General features: G+C 34.6%; 1 protein-coding gene across 2 annotated transcripts in view; it reads left to right on the top strand.

The window, feature by feature from the left end:
* The window catches only part of TMTC3 (transmembrane O-mannosyltransferase targeting cadherins 3), a 39586-nt gene that overhangs the window by 8115 nt on the left and 13197 nt on the right, over positions 1-18274 (top strand). For both annotated transcript variants that reach the window (XM_063396370.1, XM_063396372.1), the window contains exons 3-14: positions 214-430; positions 1441-1659; positions 5415-5514; positions 6211-6326; positions 7955-8127; positions 8962-9214; positions 11974-12122; positions 13951-14071; positions 14678-14789; positions 15496-15599; positions 16788-16957; positions 17761-17987. In XM_063396370.1, coding sequence (XP_063252440.1) covers positions 242-430; positions 1441-1659; positions 5415-5514; positions 6211-6326; positions 7955-8127; positions 8962-9214; positions 11974-12122; positions 13951-14071; positions 14678-14789; positions 15496-15599; positions 16788-16957; positions 17761-17987 — 1933 coding nt within the window. In that variant the 5' untranslated portion in view covers positions 214-241. The remainder of the gene's footprint in view (positions 1-213; positions 431-1440; positions 1660-5414; positions 5515-6210; positions 6327-7954; positions 8128-8961; positions 9215-11973; positions 12123-13950; positions 14072-14677; positions 14790-15495; positions 15600-16787; positions 16958-17760; positions 17988-18274) is intronic.

The following is an 18274-nucleotide window of genomic DNA, read 5'->3' as shown; positions in this document are numbered from 1 at the left end:
TTGTGTAAGGCTTTTTAAGGGTAAGATATCTTAATGAGAGTGTTTACTTTAAACACTGAACCATGTTACATGTGTGATTAAAGGAAACTTTTCCATCTTACTAATTTTTAGGTTGGAGTGTCATTAACTTTTAAAGTATTTGATGTCTTAATTTGACTTTCTTTTTCAAGTTTAATAAGTAAAACTACCTAAGTTTCTCTATGTATATTTCAGCTTTTGTCCATGAAACCTCCTAGAGAAGATGGCTGACATAAGCCTGAAGGAAGCAGCACTAATAGTTGGTGTGGTGGCAGCCTGCTACTGGAACAGTCTGTTTTGTGGGTTTGTTTTTGATGATGTTTCAGCAATTTTGGACAATAAAGATTTACATCCTTCTACTCCATTAAAAAATCTGTTTCAGAATGACTTCTGGGGCACTCCAATGTCTGAGGTAAATAGTTCGTGAAACGCATTTAGGAAGTTGAAAAAAGTCTTGCAGAGTGTTTTTACACTTCTTTTTCCTCATGTGATTTTAACAGAATAGCTTGGATTTGATGGAATTTGGTGATATTAGTGTTTCATACAATAATACCAGGAACACATGTACCTTATATTCTTTCCCTTTCTTCAATAAAAGAACTGGTAAGAAAATGAAGTTGTACTGACAGTGCACAGCTGCAAGATGTTATTTCCTATGTAATTGCAATATCAAAATTGAACAACTCTGACCAATTTCTTTTCTCCTGCAAAAGTTAGATATTGACATACAAGGATATTTATTTTTGGAAGGAAAGATAACACTTAAACAACAAAGCTTGGAATTAGGATATTGAATCCTATAAATTTGTTTAAATGTATATATGTATATATAGATATGAATTCAGAGTTTCTGATTTGTAGCCCATATAGAGTGGCTATGTATTATCTGAAAAGCTGCATTGTCATTGAAGCTCTTGATCTACATTACAAAGTGGCAATGGCTAAAGGATTTTGATATCGTTTTGTCACATGGTGTTATTGCTGAGCAAATGAATAAAAATTCTCTCCCATTCATACATTCTCTGCTTATCAAGGCATTTCATTTTATAATCTTCTCTTATGTTCATAACCTACAGGGTTAGTTCCCTGTAGCATATTATTTGCTAGCTCTGCAAATGAGCTTCCAGATACCATTGAGTTCGGTATTCACTGAGGGTTGAGTAGGTTCCTAAGTTCCCCCAATATAGTTTCAAATAGTACTTATTAACATGTTTTTACTGAAAAAAAATCCTTAACCATTCTAGTGGAAAAAAAGCTTTTTTTTTTCCTTTTGGGCAACTGATTTTCATATCTTTGTTTTGAAGGTAGATGCCTGACATTAGAAGGGGATTCATGTATGGATAGATGTTTAGAAAGGTATTTTTGTGTGAAAGTCACTTTGTAAGTTAGTGGTGACTGATTGATTGATTTTTTTTCTTTCAGGAGAGGAGTCATAAATCTTATCGTCCCCTCACAGTCCTAACGTTTCGCTTGAACTACTTGTTCAGTGAGCTAAATGCAGTTTCTTACCACTTTCTAAATCTGGTCTTTCATGTGGTGGTTTGCATAGTCTTCCTCAAGGTCTGTAAGCTCTTCCTGGACAACAGGAGCAGCATAGTTGCATCCTTGCTCTTTGCAGTGCACCCAATACATACTGAAGCGGTAGGTGCAGCTGTGATGTACTTAATTTGTTTGAGCTGTGTTAGTTAAACTTAAATTTTATGGTGTTTATGTCTGTTTGTATATATATGTATAACTCTAGAAGGTATGATTTTACTTGTACTTACTCTCCCCTGTGCAGTGAGTGGTGGAAGTGACAAATTTTCTTGCTCAGAGTTGTTTTATATTACATGCAGCTACTGGAAAATAATTAAAGAAACATGAATTTAGTTAGTAAATAATTCAGGCCTCTGCTATGCTCATTGGCTTTTATGACTTCAGTTTACGTAGACATTTGTGTTCTGTGATGATTCATCCAGTATCCTATTTTGCAAATACTATGAATGCCTCTTAGTTAATTTCCAGAATCCCTTGTGGCTAATCACCCTGTCTGTTCTGTCTACTTTTTTTTTGTGTCAATGTGTCTGTCTCAGTGGGACTTGCTCTAGGATTATTGTTGCTATTCTATAGCCAGCTTAGGCCCAATTCTTTTGGAGCATTCCACTTTTTTAACACATAATATAAAAGGAAGAAGATACACATTTCTCTCCTTTACTGTTTTCTTCGATTCTGAAGAAATTCTTTACTGCTAATTAAAAAAAAAAAAAAACAACTTAATTTGTACAAGTTTTCTGATTATATACTTTTTAATGGCCAACCAGGCTTGCAGTGTTGTGGAGGAAATGAAGTCTTGTGATAACCATTCATTAGATTTATTTCTGCCAGAAAATCTGATAAAGCAGATTTGTGGCATTTTCTCCTGTTATTTCTGCTCCCCTTCAATTTGCTTTCCTGGATTTCATTACACAGGTATTGCAAAGCCCTGTCTTTTTTTTTTTTTTTTTTTTTTTTTTTTTTTTTTTTTTTTTTTTTTTTTTTTACAGTATTATCTTATTTTCAGAAAAGTGAAAGTGTTTGAATCATCTGCTGCTTTGGAGGTGATACCACTTTATTGTGTGGACGGTTTTTTTGGGGTAGGGAAGGGGGGAGTAGAGTCTCTTGATTTTAATTAAATGAGAGGGCTTGCTCTTACTTTATGTTGTAATTTGTTTTGGTCTTGATTTGTTGGGTAGAGTTTGGATCTCTCTCATGCATTGATAGTACAGATCCCTTTAAGCAATAATTAAGCCTGCATTCATGTATTTTGAGTAAATTTTACAGGAATTTAGTTGATAAAGTTGGCTGTTATTCAAGTTACTAATGTCCTTGCTTGAAGTTTATGCAATGTTTGAAATGAAGAAGTTAAGCACCTAAAAATTTCTACTTACTCCAAGGTGCAAACCCCCATAAAAGCTTGGAATAAAATACGGGTTAAAAAAAATAAAATTCTTTATTTCATTTGATTTTCTGGTTCTTTGAAAAAACATGCTTTAAATTGCCAGATTTGGCTTTGCCTCTTGGTAGTAAATGTAATAGGGTCTTTGCAGGAGTGTCGGCAAGTTGGCAGTGACTTATGTGAGTGGCTCTCAGACGTAAATAGATGTAATTCTATCACTTTCATTCCAAATTTCAGCGGTCCTTTATTATGCCTGAACTTTCAGATTCTGCCCGAAATAGCAAGTAGCACAGATGTTTTTAGTACTGTGCATCGGAGTTAGTAAAAAGTACCATCCAAATCCTATAGCCCAATGTGTAACAAAAGGTAATTTCGTAAGGCAACGTTGCGTCGCTGTGGAGCGATTTGGCAAAGGGTGTGTAAGGCCTGGTGTGGGCCACGTGGGGGCACTGTAACACCAGGATCGCTGCAGTGGTGCTGGCCTGGAAACACTGCCAAGCTGCAGTTCCAGCTGAATCCCCCTGCTGTTGGACTTAGGTACCCGGGGAGGAGTCAGATAAGGGCTTGTTTTCTTCTTACCCTCACCCTTTTCAGTGTATAAAGAAGAACAGAAAAGAGCAGGTAATAATGAGATGTGTATTAGGACTAGGGATTTTTATATCTTTTCTAATTGAAAGGTATCTAGTCTTATTTCTTTCAAATTAATCTACTTATCAGTCATCTGCACAAGAGTTTGAAACAGCAGGTACAATGCACAAATAGTTCAGTCCTTTGCCTGTCTTATGATAAACAGATTTTTTCTGGAAAAGTTATCAGAGCAGGATAAGTAGAAGATAATTTTCTGCTTGAGTTCAGAACGAAGCTCTTGCAGTGGCAGTGTCTGTTTTTCTAAGGAAGAAGTTTTTAGGAAGTGCATTGAATAACAGCATCATCATTTCATTTGTCCTTGTCTTTACAATTCCAGTTCAGTCTTTCTAGTTACTTTGCTACTCTTCTGGCCAGAAGTATGTAAACCACCTTTATAACTACAGGATATCAAATAACCTTGTGAGTGCTGGAATTTCCTCTCATAAGTCACGATTGTATCTAGAAATAGAACCTCTCTTTTGCTGGCAGTCAACTGTGGAGGCACACCAACATGCTTTATCAATGTTCTCTTTCAGCTGATCTACAGATAAAGTTCTCTTTAATGTTTCAGTGCTAGACAGTTTTGGAATCCAGGTCAGGAATCTTTGAAACATCTTATGATATTTTGGAAACAAATACTTACATGCTCTTCAAAATATTAACACAAACTGTGGTGTCTTACCAGTTATGAAACATACTTTGTCTGTGTGTGAGTCAGTGAATCCTTTGGTAGATGTACAGTAATCCCAAGAGAAGTACTAGAGTATGATTTCAGATTCAGATTAGAATGCTTTTCTTTACACTGTGACCTTGAACTCTGAGTAACTTTCTCATTTTATGTTGTGCTGGGTCAGTCATGCTTGACCAAGAATGTACTAGCAGTAAAACTTTCTTGCTGGGTCTGGATGGTAAAACATCAGATTTCAGCATCGTCATAGTTAAATCACAAGCTATGCAATTTCCTTAGCTAAATGTGACCATCTGCCTCAGGACAGCATGCTATTTTCCAGCCATGTTACTTGTAAAAAATTGCAAGCAACCAGAGGCACTATGGAAGAGGACAAGTGAGGAAGAATGGTGGTCCTAGAAGGTAGTCAGCACAGTGGCTACTGCAATAACCAGGAGCATAATGACCTGCCTTCCATATTCAGTTGTTGGTTTCACCTTAGCGTTTTTTGAACACAGTTCTTGAAATGGGAATGCATCTGTATTTATTAGGGATTCTGAAACAACTCTCTACCACATCTGTTTTAATCCTTCTCTGAATTTCATAAAATCCACTCTGTGTCATCAAGGGAAGACAGGTTGCCATTGAACATTGAGGCAGAAATGTTGAGTACCTCAGCCTTCTCTTTGTCCATTGTTACCAGCTTTTCAGCACTGTTGCTTTAGGAAGGTACACCTCTGACATTCCTTTTCTGGTTAATTTACCTGTAGAGATTTTTCCTGTTATTCTTTATGTCCCTTGCCACATTTAGTTCAAGCTTTGCCTTGGCCTTTCTCACCCCGTCTCTGCATAACTGAGTTTCATCCCAGGTTATTCGTCCCAGGTTACCTGTCCTTGTTTCTGCTGCCTGGGCAATTGCTTCTTTCACTTTAGTTTGACCAGCAGTTCTCTGCTCAGCAATGCTGACCTCATGCTTGTCTTACCCAATTTCTTTCTCCTGGGGATTGGTAACTCCTGTGTTCTATGGAACAATTCCTTAAAGGTCTGCTAGCTCTATATAATCATAAATACCTAGTAACATATAAATAGCATATATAGATTACTAAAAAAACTTAATAAATACTATCTTAAAATATTAAATAGTAAAAATTTAATATTTATTACGGTTTTTCTTATTTTATTTTTCAGGTAACTGGAGTTGTGGGCAGAGCAGAGCTTTTATCATCTATTTTTTTCCTAGCTGCATTTTTGTCATACACGAAGTCTAAAGGGCCAGAAAATACCATAGGTAAATGACAAATGGAGATATAATTTAATTTCTTTATCACTGATAAAAATGCTCTTAAAACCATAACAAAGGTGTACTAGTTATTCAGCAAGTGTGCACCAAAATCCCTTCAGATCCAAGATATCCACGTAATACTACTTTCCATTATAAATTGCATTTTTTTCCCAAAACTTAGGTATTTCTTTAATTAGTTTTATAACACCTACCCTAGAGGATTCTTGCACTTACTTTTATTATTGCAATTTAAGTGGAAGTGTGTTGAGGTGCCTCAGATGGTCAGTCACAAGTAAGCTGCAAAGTTTCAGTGCAAATGAAGGAGGCTTCCCTCTGTGCCACAGTCAAATTGACATAGTGGGAAGTCATGACTCCCTTGAAAGTATTCCATTTGAAAAAGTGCTCCGGTGATTTAGAAAATACTGAGATATTTTGTCTTATGTATTATAAATTAGCTTTTTACCTTTCATTTACTTCTTTCAATTTAAGGGAGACAGTTTTAAAACTGATGCATGTGTATTGTTTTCTGTAGAGTAAAAGTGGTCATCTTTCATAAGAAATTGCATACTAAACAAGTTACAGAACATGACATATTCAAACATGAGGAGCCAAAGCCTTCACTTTTTAGGTTAATGTACTTTATTAAATGTTGATGTTTTTTGTAAGATGGAACATTTTCAATAACATCTTCTTTATTTGCAGTGTGGACTCCAATTGCAGTGACTGTATTTCTAGTAGCTGTTGCAACACTTTGTAAGGAGCAAGGAATAACAGTGGTGGGGATATGCTGTGTGTATGAAGTCTTTATTGCTCAAGGGGTAAGCTGTTGATAAATAAAGTGAATTTCTGCCATGAGACATTAAGTACTTTGAAGCATCATATTTCAGCACTGATTTTTCCCAGTTAAGATTAACTCAATAGTTCTGTTACATTTTTCAGATTTTTTTGTGTCTGTTCATGTTTGACAGTTCACAGTGAGGAAATCAGATTACTTCCAAGTTGCTCTTTATAGGCCATGCAAAGATGTTTGCCAGTATACTTAGTAAAGGCTTGACAGTGGAAGCCTGTAGTTTTAGCTGACTGAGATTTAAAAATCCTAATGTGTAACAGTCTTAAGTAAAGTTTGATGTGCATAAAGGTGGGGGATTATTTTTACAGGTTTTAACCCCTGTAGTAAAAATAGAGAACATATTACATACAAATTTGTTTCATCATTTTCTATTGAGAAACCAGATGTCTTAGAGCAGTCCTATTTGAATAAGTAATATTCTTAAGAAATTTATTCAGAGAACACTGTTATCTGATATATTTCATTTTAAGCATTGATAAGCCTTTAAATTAATAGTGACTTTTCCTTAAAGAAACAATTTTTTTCTGCAATTAAATAGGTCTAAACTTTTTAATAATCAAAATAAATGGAATTAAAAATGTAACATTGCATATTTTAGAAAATTTTACTTTATAGTAATTAGTCCTTAATTACTTGCAGGAAAATTTTGCAAAAAATGCACCAATAAAAGCCACAAGATTATCTATCCTGAGGACACATAATCAAGGTCAAAATCACATAGATGTCTTTGTAACTATTGCCTTTGCAGGTCTAGTGAATTAAAATACAATATTTTAGTTGGATTTTTATGGAAATCACTAGTACGTGACTGATTTTCAGCCCACTCTTCCTTTCTTTTAGTAACTTTTTATCTGATCTTCAGTTTCACTAAAGTTTAGGAAGATTGTGTAAGTCAGTTGAGTAGGAAAGATAAAATGCAAACTAAGGCTTCTTCTGAAAGCACAGGTGTCACATGAACTTGGAGTTTTAGCAGTGCTCAAAAACCTTTCAGTTTCTGAAGTTTAGCCAACTAAGTATGTGAAGCAATAAATCATCAGCAGCATAAGTCATGAAGACAAAGGGAAAGAGGTACACAGAGAAGAAATTAGCATATGTAATGGGAAACTGTTCAAGATTATGATGTTCATGAGGCAAGGAGTGATGACTAACTGCCATAGAGGCATAAAATAGAAAGCCAGGGTTAATCAGGAAGTGAATAGTATTTCTGTCATTTGTAAGGGATTTTGTTTGTAGGGCTAGTTTTCAGAGAAGCTGATAATTCTGATAACAGTGATTTTTTTCTTCTTGAGAGTTTATTTCATGGTTTTGATTCATTTGTTCAAGCCTCTGAAGATGGTACAATTGTTTGATCTGTCAGCACAAAATTGCTATAGATGTACAGGTTCAGCTGTGGTAGTGTTAGCAAGAATACTTGAATAATTAATAAGAATGGAGATCTTATTTTGGGGACTTGTCATGAAGGCACTAAGAAGCTGAATTAAATAACTATTGGGAGCAGACTTTTGGAGAAAACCAATGAAAAAAGTATTAGGTAGCTCATATTTGTCTAAGGGAGTAATGAGTCTGTCTGATTATAAACCATTTTTTAATTTGCAGTACACCTTGCCAGCATTGTTGGACACTGCTGTACAGATTCTTCGAGGGAAGGGCAGTATTCCTTTCTCTATGCTCCAAACGCTGTTGAAGCTCATAGTCCTAATGTTCAGTACACTCCTGCTTGTGGTTGTCAGAGTCCAGGTTATCCAGTCTCAGCTTCCTGTATTTACAAGGTAAAGTGTTTCTCATTTACAGTTGTTTATAAACAAGATGTGACTTAATGAAGTCAGAATGAAATGGTCAAAAATATATGAACTTAAGTGTTACTCATCTGTTTTAATACTATTATTCAGTGTCTGTACAATATTGCATTTTTTGTGGAATTGCTAAATGGTATATTTCAGCAGCTGTTGACTAAAATGTCCAAAATATTGAGGCATCTGAGCAGGCAGCTGTTTTTAAAAGTTTACAGTTGATAGTTTGTCTTAGTAATTCAAAAATTAAATGTCTTATTGTTTAAGTATTTTTTATTTTCTCTGTATTTGAACCTTGGCTGAATTCTCCAAACCTCTTAAATTTTTCCTCTTCAACATACAGAATATATTTTACATTTTAGGTATGTACTGTACAGAAAACATGGTTGTTTTTAGATAGACTACTTGAAGATAAGTGTATATTAATGATATTTGAACTGAAAAACTAATTTATCTTAAGTTTGAGCAATGTAGAAATACAAGAATCTAGTACTGTCCCTGAAAAAATGAGACAAACTATTAAAAACATGAAGGAGGACCACTGAACTCAAGTTTAGGTGTAAATCATTCTGTCTCTTCAAACTTATGTTGATAATATCCCAAAACATTTTCATAAACATGAAGGAGGCTCTGTCCCTCTCTTCAGTGAATCACTGTGCATGGTTTCACACCTGACAAATGCAGGAAGATAAGGATATTTTACATGTCTGTACTTAGTAGTTCTAGCTATGACTCTAAAGTTTGCCACAAAGTGAATCAAGGCCATATCTTTCTTCATTAAAAGTCTCCTTTTTCTCCTTTCTTTTGCTTTAGGTTTGATAACCCAGCTGCTGTTAGTCCATCCCCAGCAAGACAGCTGACTTTCAACTACCTCCTCCCTGTAAATGCTTGGCTTCTTCTCAATCCCTCAGAATTATGCTGTGACTGGACAATGGGAACTATTCCTCTTGTGGAGTCTTTGTTAGATGTTAGAAACGTTGCCACCCTTACCTTCTTTTGCTTTCTGGGATCTTTGATGGTGTTCAGTCTCCGATACCCTGGGGATTCCTCCAAGACAGTATTGATGGTATGAATCCTGCACTTTTTTTGTCCTTTAGTTACGAGTAAGAGGCTCAGATTGTATGGTCACGTGTGTAGTCTGCTGTGACCCATGATACTGTATGCATCTCCTTTTGGCCTAGAATGAACACATAAGAGGAAAATTGTCTAGCAACAAAACCGCTAAATTGCAATTAGGTGTGTGATTCTGTCAGGGATGAGAATAAATATGCTCCTTGTTATGTATTTGTAAACTGTATTGCGGCCCTTCTCACATATTCAGAGGTCAACTGGCACATGGGGGCTTTCAGTAGAATTTAAATGTGTTTCAAGGACCAGAATGCATTTTCATCTTGTAAGCTGTCTACTTTATTTAAATGTCAGTAGTCATGATGTGTATTTAGGAAGAGATTTGAATATTTTCTCATAGGTGTAAAAGAAAGGACATATTTTTGCATTTAGGAATAAGATTTCCACTTTTGGTATTGTTGTTTTCTTTTTGTTCTGTAAGTTGTTTTAATATTATAATGAAAATCTAATTTTGTCAAGCTGTAAGATGAGTTCCTGTCTATTCACTATTATATATGATCTTAAAATTGACATGGATTAACAGAAAAGAGTATTTTGGAAAAAATGGGACAGATCAGAGGAGATGGTATTTTTGAGAAAAAAACAGTCATCAATTATTGATTCCATTGCAAATTTTTACAAACTGAATAATAACCTGATACCATACTTTTTATCATTTCAGTGGTGCAGTTATTTGTACAACAAACCTGCATGCATTCATCTTAGTCTGCTTCAGAAATAATGTATTTTTTAATATGTTAATTAGCCAACAAAAGTTTCTGATGGGTGGAAATATTTATGCATAACCTAAGATTTAAGTAGTTCTTTGCTGAGCAGCTGACAAATTTTGATTCCCTTCTAAAGGACATAGCATTGTAGTTCTGACTCATATGTTTTTTCTTGTCTTGTCACTGGAGCAAGGCAATATATTTCACTAGAGAACTAGTGAAAATGATATCTAGTATTGCTGGCGAAATCTTGTCCTGAATTTGGAAACTGTATGAAGAGAAGAAATTTAGATAGCTTATTGACATCATAAACATGCAAAGTGACATGCTTGGAAAATAAGTTTTACAGCACTTTAAATAGGCAAAGGAGTGCTTGCATTTTCCTCCTTATATAAGCTGAGGCATAAGTTTTTCTCCACTGTACTGTTAGCAGAAAAAATGTTTGTGGGGGTGGTTCACTTTTTTTATAGGACAGCTCCTGAATGTTAATTCTGTTTATTTCCCTGCATTTCTGTTTATTCCCTACCCAGTGAAGCTCACAAGAGGAAAGGGTTAATGCGTTTGTCAGCATAAGTTGTTATAAGTCAATTAATTTTTTTTGAGGATGGCATTTTTACAGTATAGTCCTGGTTGAATGCAAGTTGTTTTCCTTTAATCTATACCTATGTTGTATAGATAACTTTCAATGTGATGCTGATTTTCTTCAGCATTGAGGTGCCTGGAAGCTAATTTTCTAGGAAAAGGGAATGCAGTGTTAAATATTAATTGTTATGTACTACAAAATAAAACAACACGATAGGCCAAAGCCTATTGCTGCATTCCAGTAATTCATTAATATCCCCAAGTAATCAATGTATTCTGTATGTTGTGAGGCTGTTGTGTTTTTGTTTTCATGGAGCTTAATGAAGTGCTGTGGATCAGCAGCTGAGCTCTATTAATGATCCATGTGCATGTTCTTGAAATATCCTTGAATTTTATGACATAAAGTCTTATTTGACATTTTAAATCAGTCTTGCATTTTTATATATGTAGCCCTGAACTGATTTTCAAACTGGATTCTTTAACTGCTGTAGTGTGGAAGAGGAGAGTTAATGTCATGATTAAATCTAGACAGTTGTACTGAAAATTTCTCTTTCTTCAAAGAAACATTCCATTTCTGTAGATTTGTTTTTCTGGGGTTTGTTTTGATTTTTGTTTTTTGTTTGTTTGGGGGTTTTTTTTTGCAATTTGGAGGTCAGATATTTTGAAATAATGGTTATGTCTTTTGTAGAACCAGAGATTGTTAAGGCCCTATTTAACAGTCGCCCAGGACTTAAAGCAACTGGTCATGTCCACTTTCTTTGCAGCAGATGGATTTCTTTGTCGCTTAAACATGATTTTTGATAAGAAGACAGTCCCCAACCTAAAAACTACAATTGTGCAGTCTTTAAGTTCATTGTAATTTCAAATACTGTGGGGTGCTCTTAGTGCTCTGTCCAAAAACTGATGTTTATTCAGTGACTAATCTGATTTTGTTATGCACATTTCTTACAAAAACACGAAACAGACTCTATTGTACTGTAAAAATAGCTACTTTATGCCTCAAATAAGCTGATACGAATTTTTAATCGTTAGATAATGTCCAAGGTTCTTATGCTGTCTTGTATCTGTATCTGGAATGCTTATTAAAACATTGTTTTGAATTTAATTCATCCTTGACCCTATTGATGCATCCTCTTTTTGTAGTATAGAAAAGCAAATGGACTTTCCAGCCCTTAAGTGAGGAATGGAATCATTTGCAGGTTACTACTCCTCGTACTCAGATTCAGAATGATGTCAATGTAAAACAGATCTGAATATTAAAAAAAAAAAAAAATAGAGAGAGAGAGAGACCAGATATCTACCAGATATCTACTATGTATTTATTTTTGTAATTTGTAACTTGTTTCTTGGGTACAGTTTGTCACTGCCAATACCTTGATTACAAATGTTATTTGTATTTCCTTTCTAGGCACTCTGTTTAATAGTGCTGCCATTCATTCCTGCGTCAAACCTGTTTTTTCCTGTTGGATTCGTAGTAGCAGAACGAGTGTTATATGTTCCTAGCATGGGATTCTGCATTTTAGTAGCACATGGATGGAAGAAATTATCAAATAAAAGGTAAATAAATTCATACTGGTAAAAACCCTAATAGGAAATCTTGCATAGTTGTAAATATGGCTATCTTCTGTGAAAATAAGAGATGAGTATAAATCAAAACTGATTTAACTTTATTCAAAATTGATTTTGAAGTTTATACAATGCAGGTATGTCAGCAAATTAAAGTTTCTAATAATTTAATCAGTAAAAGATTAAATATTCAGAAATGCCATGCTAGGAGTGGATATCAGAGCCCTCCAGTATTTGCTGAACAAAAGAATTCTTTGGTTAACAATTTCGCTTTAAAAATTGTGCTCTGAAAGCATGTTTTGTGCACACTTTTGTGTTTTCTGGTATCTTCTGTATTGATCTGGACATACCTCCCACTGATGTGGATGCTTTACCCTTCTTAGCCCAGCAACATCCTAATGCCAGTTCAGACAAATGGAAGGGCAGCAATTTGCAGTCTGTGTTGTCTGCTATTGTTGGAGATGAGGCCTTGCAGTACATTTACACTAACTGGGGCTGCTGAAGCTGACAGCACCTGGATAATGAGAAAATAGTGATATATTGTGGGAGTGTGGATTTCTCACAAATCCCACTACAAGGCAGTAAAAAATAGAAGTGATGTGAAAAAAAGTAAGGAACAAGGAGAGGATGGCTGGGGAGAAAAATTAGGCAGCTAGTGTCATTTACTACAAAAATATTGGTAATCAGTTCTCTAAAATGAGAAAGAAAAGGTTCCTTGCTTTAGAAATACGTGGAAAGAAAAAAACCTTCTTATAAGCCTAATGGGCATAGAAATTACCGTATATGCCAGTTCTCATCACTTTGGTAGTGTTTTAGAATTACTCTTAATTTTACAGTTCCACTTTTTTAGTATTTTTAAAACCAAACATGGTAGTCAAAACATGCAATTTGTTCACCTTAGAAGTGGAGAGGGTCAAAACCTTGCAGTTTTTAGTAAACCCATGTGTAGCAGATAGCAGAGTGAACAACTGTCCCATAAGTGTAAGAAGTAGCTGCTAAGCGTGAACACCTGTATGTCCACTCAAGAATGAGATTTTTTTAAAAAACAAATTATATTCATAATTGTGGGAAGACTATTGAATGTTTGACATCTTTTTCATAACTGCATTAAAATCCAGAAACCAAATGATCAGCATGTTAAAGTGCATGTTTTATATCTGTCATGTTTAAACTCCAGAAAAATAAACTGCACAAAATGAAAATTATTCCTGACAAACTTGTCACAGAGAGTGTTATTTGCCCCAGTTTGCAGCTTTAAAAATAAAATTGTTAGAAAAACACTAAATCTTACTTCTGCTTAGATATTACAGTAGCACTAGGATTACGTTTTTTTATGGAAGATGGGTAGTCTTCACAGATCTCTCCATTAAGGTGTGTTCTACAGTGTGGGAAAGATTGGTGATGTGTGCAGTAAAGAATGTGTGGAATTGTCTGTGAAACAAAAGTATGAGGTGATTTTTTAGTTGCTTTTTTCATTTTTTAACATTTTGTGTAGTGTTTTGGAGAACCTCACTTTTAGGCATCATATTTATTGTCCTAAATTACAGATAAGTTTTAAGAGAAGTATAATTTCTGTAAACATTCTGTACAAATTCTGTTGTGTTATGTGACTTGGGCTTGTTCTTATTAAGGGAGATGCATGGGTATAACAACAGAAGCAGGCAAACAAAATTAATTTGAAATTGAACATTATTTCCTTTCAAACTGTGGAGTGTGCTAATCACAAATGTGGTCTTTTGTTTGCTTTTTAGCATATGAGATACTTATACTAATAAAAATTAGGTGCTTACAATAAGACTTTGTTTGTTTTATTTAATAGTGTGCTAAGAAAAGTTTCTTGGGTTTGTTTGGCTGCGGTGCTATTCACTCATGCCTTAAAAACACTGCACAGAAACTGGGATTGGGAGTCGGAGTACACTTTGTTTATGTCTGCTTTAAAGGTACTGTATTCTGTTTGGAAAGGATAACTTCTTGTTGCTGTTCTGAAAAAGCTGCAGTGGAATGTGATGAAAATGGACAAAAATGATGCTTGTTTCGGCACATTAATTTCTAAATTGAGACTATTGACATCCAATTAGTTGCTTTTGGGAATGCTTTAAAAGCAGTGTGATGCAAACAAAGAAGCTCATGTGCAGAAAATAGATAATTTTTCTTGTGTCAAAGCAGTTGAATTTATCCTCTTGTCTGGATGAAAGTAGGATACATTTCAGTACGTATATGTACAAAAAGTTTGATGCATAGAATTATTTCTTCTGAGTTCGTTTGACATGATATGGCAGTTGGCAAAATAGCCCATAATAGTTACAATGAATTTTAAAATGTTTGGTATTTCTAGGGGCAAATTACCAAAACAAATTGATACTGCAAAACAAGATCAGAGTAGTCATTTTGTCATGTAGTGTTTTGTTATTCTTTGCGTATAGAAGCTTGATGAAATCTGTCATTTGTGGTCCTTTTTTATGTCTTAAGATATTGTTAAGAGAAACTCAATTGTTAAGTAATTTCAACTTAATACCTTGTGCTTTGGTATCTTTTTCTGATTTTAGGTAAATAAGAACAATGCAAAACTATGGAACAATGTGGGACATGCATTAGAAAATGAAAAAAATTTTGAAAGAGCTCTGCAGTTTTTCATACAGGCCACACAAGTGCAACCAGGTAAAGCTTTGACTGCTTGCCATCTCTGCACTCCTATTTCAGTATACTTAGCTTGCTTAACAGCTTCTCAATGGACTGTTGTGCTTCAACTGAACATCAGACAATGTCATATAGTAATGCCATTGAACTGGGGTTTGTGGAAATAAACTGAAAAGTCCTCCAGAAAAGGTTTCTATCTATAAAAAGCTGCAAAGACTTTCAAAACTATTCCTTAATGATATTCTTTATGAATTAACTTGAACTGTGATTTCTTATGGAGTATAAATATTACTCTATTTTTTTATTCCAAACTATGGAAGTATGTAAGAAAATTAAAAAACCTGGATAATATCAAAATGCACATTTAATCCATTTTACCTATGGTTGTAAAAGAAGTTCTAGGTGGTACTGGACAATCTTTCCTTTTAGAAGATTAATAAATAACCTTCAATTTATATGCCTCTGTTGTAGCAAGAAATAGGGAAGTGTCATAGGACCTCAAACTTTTTACATTTTCCCACATCATTTTATAATCCCTCTTCAATTCGTGGTTAAATTATTAGCTTCATAATTAAGATGAAAAATGATAGAATTGCTTTCTTCTTTTATTGATGGGGATGTTCTATCAGAGTATCTGCACATCATGCTACCCTGAACGCAGAGGTGTTTAATTACATGATACTCAGTGCTTGGAAATATTTTACATTTCATTCTTTTCTTTATTAAGATGATATTGGTGCCCACATGAATGTAGGAAGAACTTACAAGAACCTAAACAAAACTAAAGAAGCTGAAGAATCATATATGATTGCTAAGTCATTGATGCCACAGGTAATTAGTAACTTCATTTTATCTACCACCGCAGGACAGAACCTACATTTGTGATACATTTTTTGTATTTTTCCCATGGTGCTGTGTGGCTGGTACTTCAAAGTTTATCAGTGTTCTCTTAAAGGCTACCTATAAAAAAATAGACTCTTAAAAAAATGCTAACTTGGAACTCTGCTACAACTGTTTTAATTTACTTTTTATACTGCTGTGTTGTATTTTGGGGTTTTTTCCTGAAATTGAGGTTATAAGAGAAAGCAGCAGCCAAAACCTACAGTTTCTAGTCACAACTGGTTTATTTTCACTTACAGCTAATACATTGATGATGACTGAGTTTCTGAGCCCTTCAGAGAAGGCTTAAACACACAGCATTGGAGGTTGGAGAAGGTAGCCATAGCAGGAACAAAAGAACTTTGCCTGAACATGCTTTTATAAACGTGTACTTTGTTACCTTTCCTATTTCCTATTTGTTAAGTTATATTTATACCTCGGAAATTTTATTTTTTCAAGCTCTTTAGGGAAAAAGGGAGTAGTATTTTGAGGAATGTGTGAAGGTAATAAAAGCTGTGGTGAAAATGAGACTGGCAACAAAAATGAGCAGCCCTTTGAGTAGAAGCATGGCATTTAAAAGTTTGTTCTTCGAAACAGTATGAAGATTCTAAATGGATAAAATATAAACAGTACAGCAGTTACAATGTCATAGCATTTTCACCTTTCCTCACTACTTTTCATTTTCTATATCAGTTGGCAAATCTGGCTGTAAAATCTTATTTGCACTTTTCTTAGGCTGAAGGGTTATAAAAAAGAATGAAAATGTCTGACAGAATGTCAGTTTAGGCTTTAGGAAATATTTTTGTTTGACTGGGGAAAGTTTTGCAAGGTCTGTTTACGGTTTCCAATGGCTATCTACATGAGCTAAAATAAGTAACAACAGAGCTTAATTAACTGCTATCTTAAGTATTGTAAAAGGTATCTATGTTTTCATAGAAATAAAGAACAAAAAGTATTGTGTTTATTTTTCAATATGATTTTTCTGGAAAAGAATTACTCCTCTTTGTCGTTATCTAGAGCCTACACACTAGTGTCCAGTAGTACCCTAAAACAAATGTGGCAGAGTGAAAAGGAATTCTACGCTGATCATCTTTCATATTTTTGCTCATCTGTGTTTGGTACATATATTCTCTTTGACAGATTATTCCAGGGAAAAAGTATGCAGCAAGAGTTGCTCCTAACCATCTAAATGTTTATATCAATCTTGCAAACTTAATTCGAGCAAACGAATCTCGCCTCGAAGAAGCAGATCAGTTATATCGACAAGCAATTAGTATGAGGCCAGATTTCAAGCAGGCTTACATCAGCAGGTATATTTTCTAATTTTAGAAATACTTATTCTTGAATAAACATTTTTGTATTTGCAGTTCTGTGAACAGTATTTAGTTTGTACAGTTCAATTAGCTGCTGAAATTGTTTCATTTCCAAGCGAGAAGATGAAGATCTGGGACAATAATAAATTATTCATTACAAGTCCTATTCTTCTAAATTCCTGCTTCAAATGGCGTATTTCCGTGTATTTAGGAAATACGCCAAATGTTCTGTATTCAAACATTGTATAGAAAGACACTTCCATTAGATTTCTTTATGAATCTCTAACTCAAATTTCCAACCTTGTAGTTTAGTTTTGAACTAAAAAGCTTTTGGTTAGTGTGAATCATGGAGTTTTATTCATGCTTTTTTATTTAAGAAGGTCCAGAAAATGCAAGTCTTAACTATTTAGTTGTCAGTAAATCCATTTTACTTAAGAGTAAATTGGATGTGGATATTGAGGCTTCTATCCACTATTTTGTTTGTTGTAATTCCCACTGGGGCTTAGGGAGGTTCAAAGATGCCTGAGCTGTATCTTTGCAGTGTAATTGCAGAGCCAAATCAGGTACCCTTGGTCACTTATTTTTTTGTTCTTGTCCTGCTTATGCATTTTTTGTATATGGTTTTTTGAGAGCTGAAAGCTTTAGGAATAGAATGTAAAAGAGTCTAGTATTGTTTTGTGCTTAAAACTAAGAAAATAAAAAACCAAGTTATCTGACATCTATTGCCTGTAGGAAGGCAAACTTTCAAAAAACCTGTCAGTTTTCATATGGGTAACAATAAAAGTATGGTTCTTCAACAGGGGAGAGCTACTTTTAAAAATGAACAAACCTCTGAAAGCTAAGGAAGCTTACCTTAGAGCTCTAGAACTAGACAGAACCAACGCAGACCTTTGGTACAACTTGGCAATTGTTTACATTGAACTGAAAGATCCAACAGAAGCCCTGAAGAATTTCAACCGAGCACTAGAACTCAACCCAACGCATAAACTGGCGTTATTCAACTCAGCGCTGCTAATGCAGGAATCTGGTATGTCAGTTGTCCCTTCTGTGCATGTTGCATATTTGCATTTATAGGATCCATACCATTGAATTAATTTGTTTATTAACTCTTTTGTTTTTGGGAAGAAGTACACAGCATCATCAAAAACTATTATAGCTTTGTAATTTGTAGTATATGGAATTTGTGTAAAGTGTACATACACCTTAGCTGAGCAGCATCTTTGTTAGAAGTGCTGTTTTATAATATAATGGCTTACATGTGCTATTACATAAATAATAGTGTTACTCAAACATCTTCAAAATAATGCCTCTATA

This window comes from Prinia subflava, chromosome 4, assembly GCF_021018805.1.
Source record: "Prinia subflava isolate CZ2003 ecotype Zambia chromosome 4, Cam_Psub_1.2, whole genome shotgun sequence".
Lineage (NCBI taxonomy): Eukaryota > Metazoa > Chordata > Aves > Passeriformes > Cisticolidae > Prinia > Prinia subflava.
Note: the sequence above shows the minus strand (reverse complement) of the source record. Positions and strands in the feature narration are given on the sequence as shown.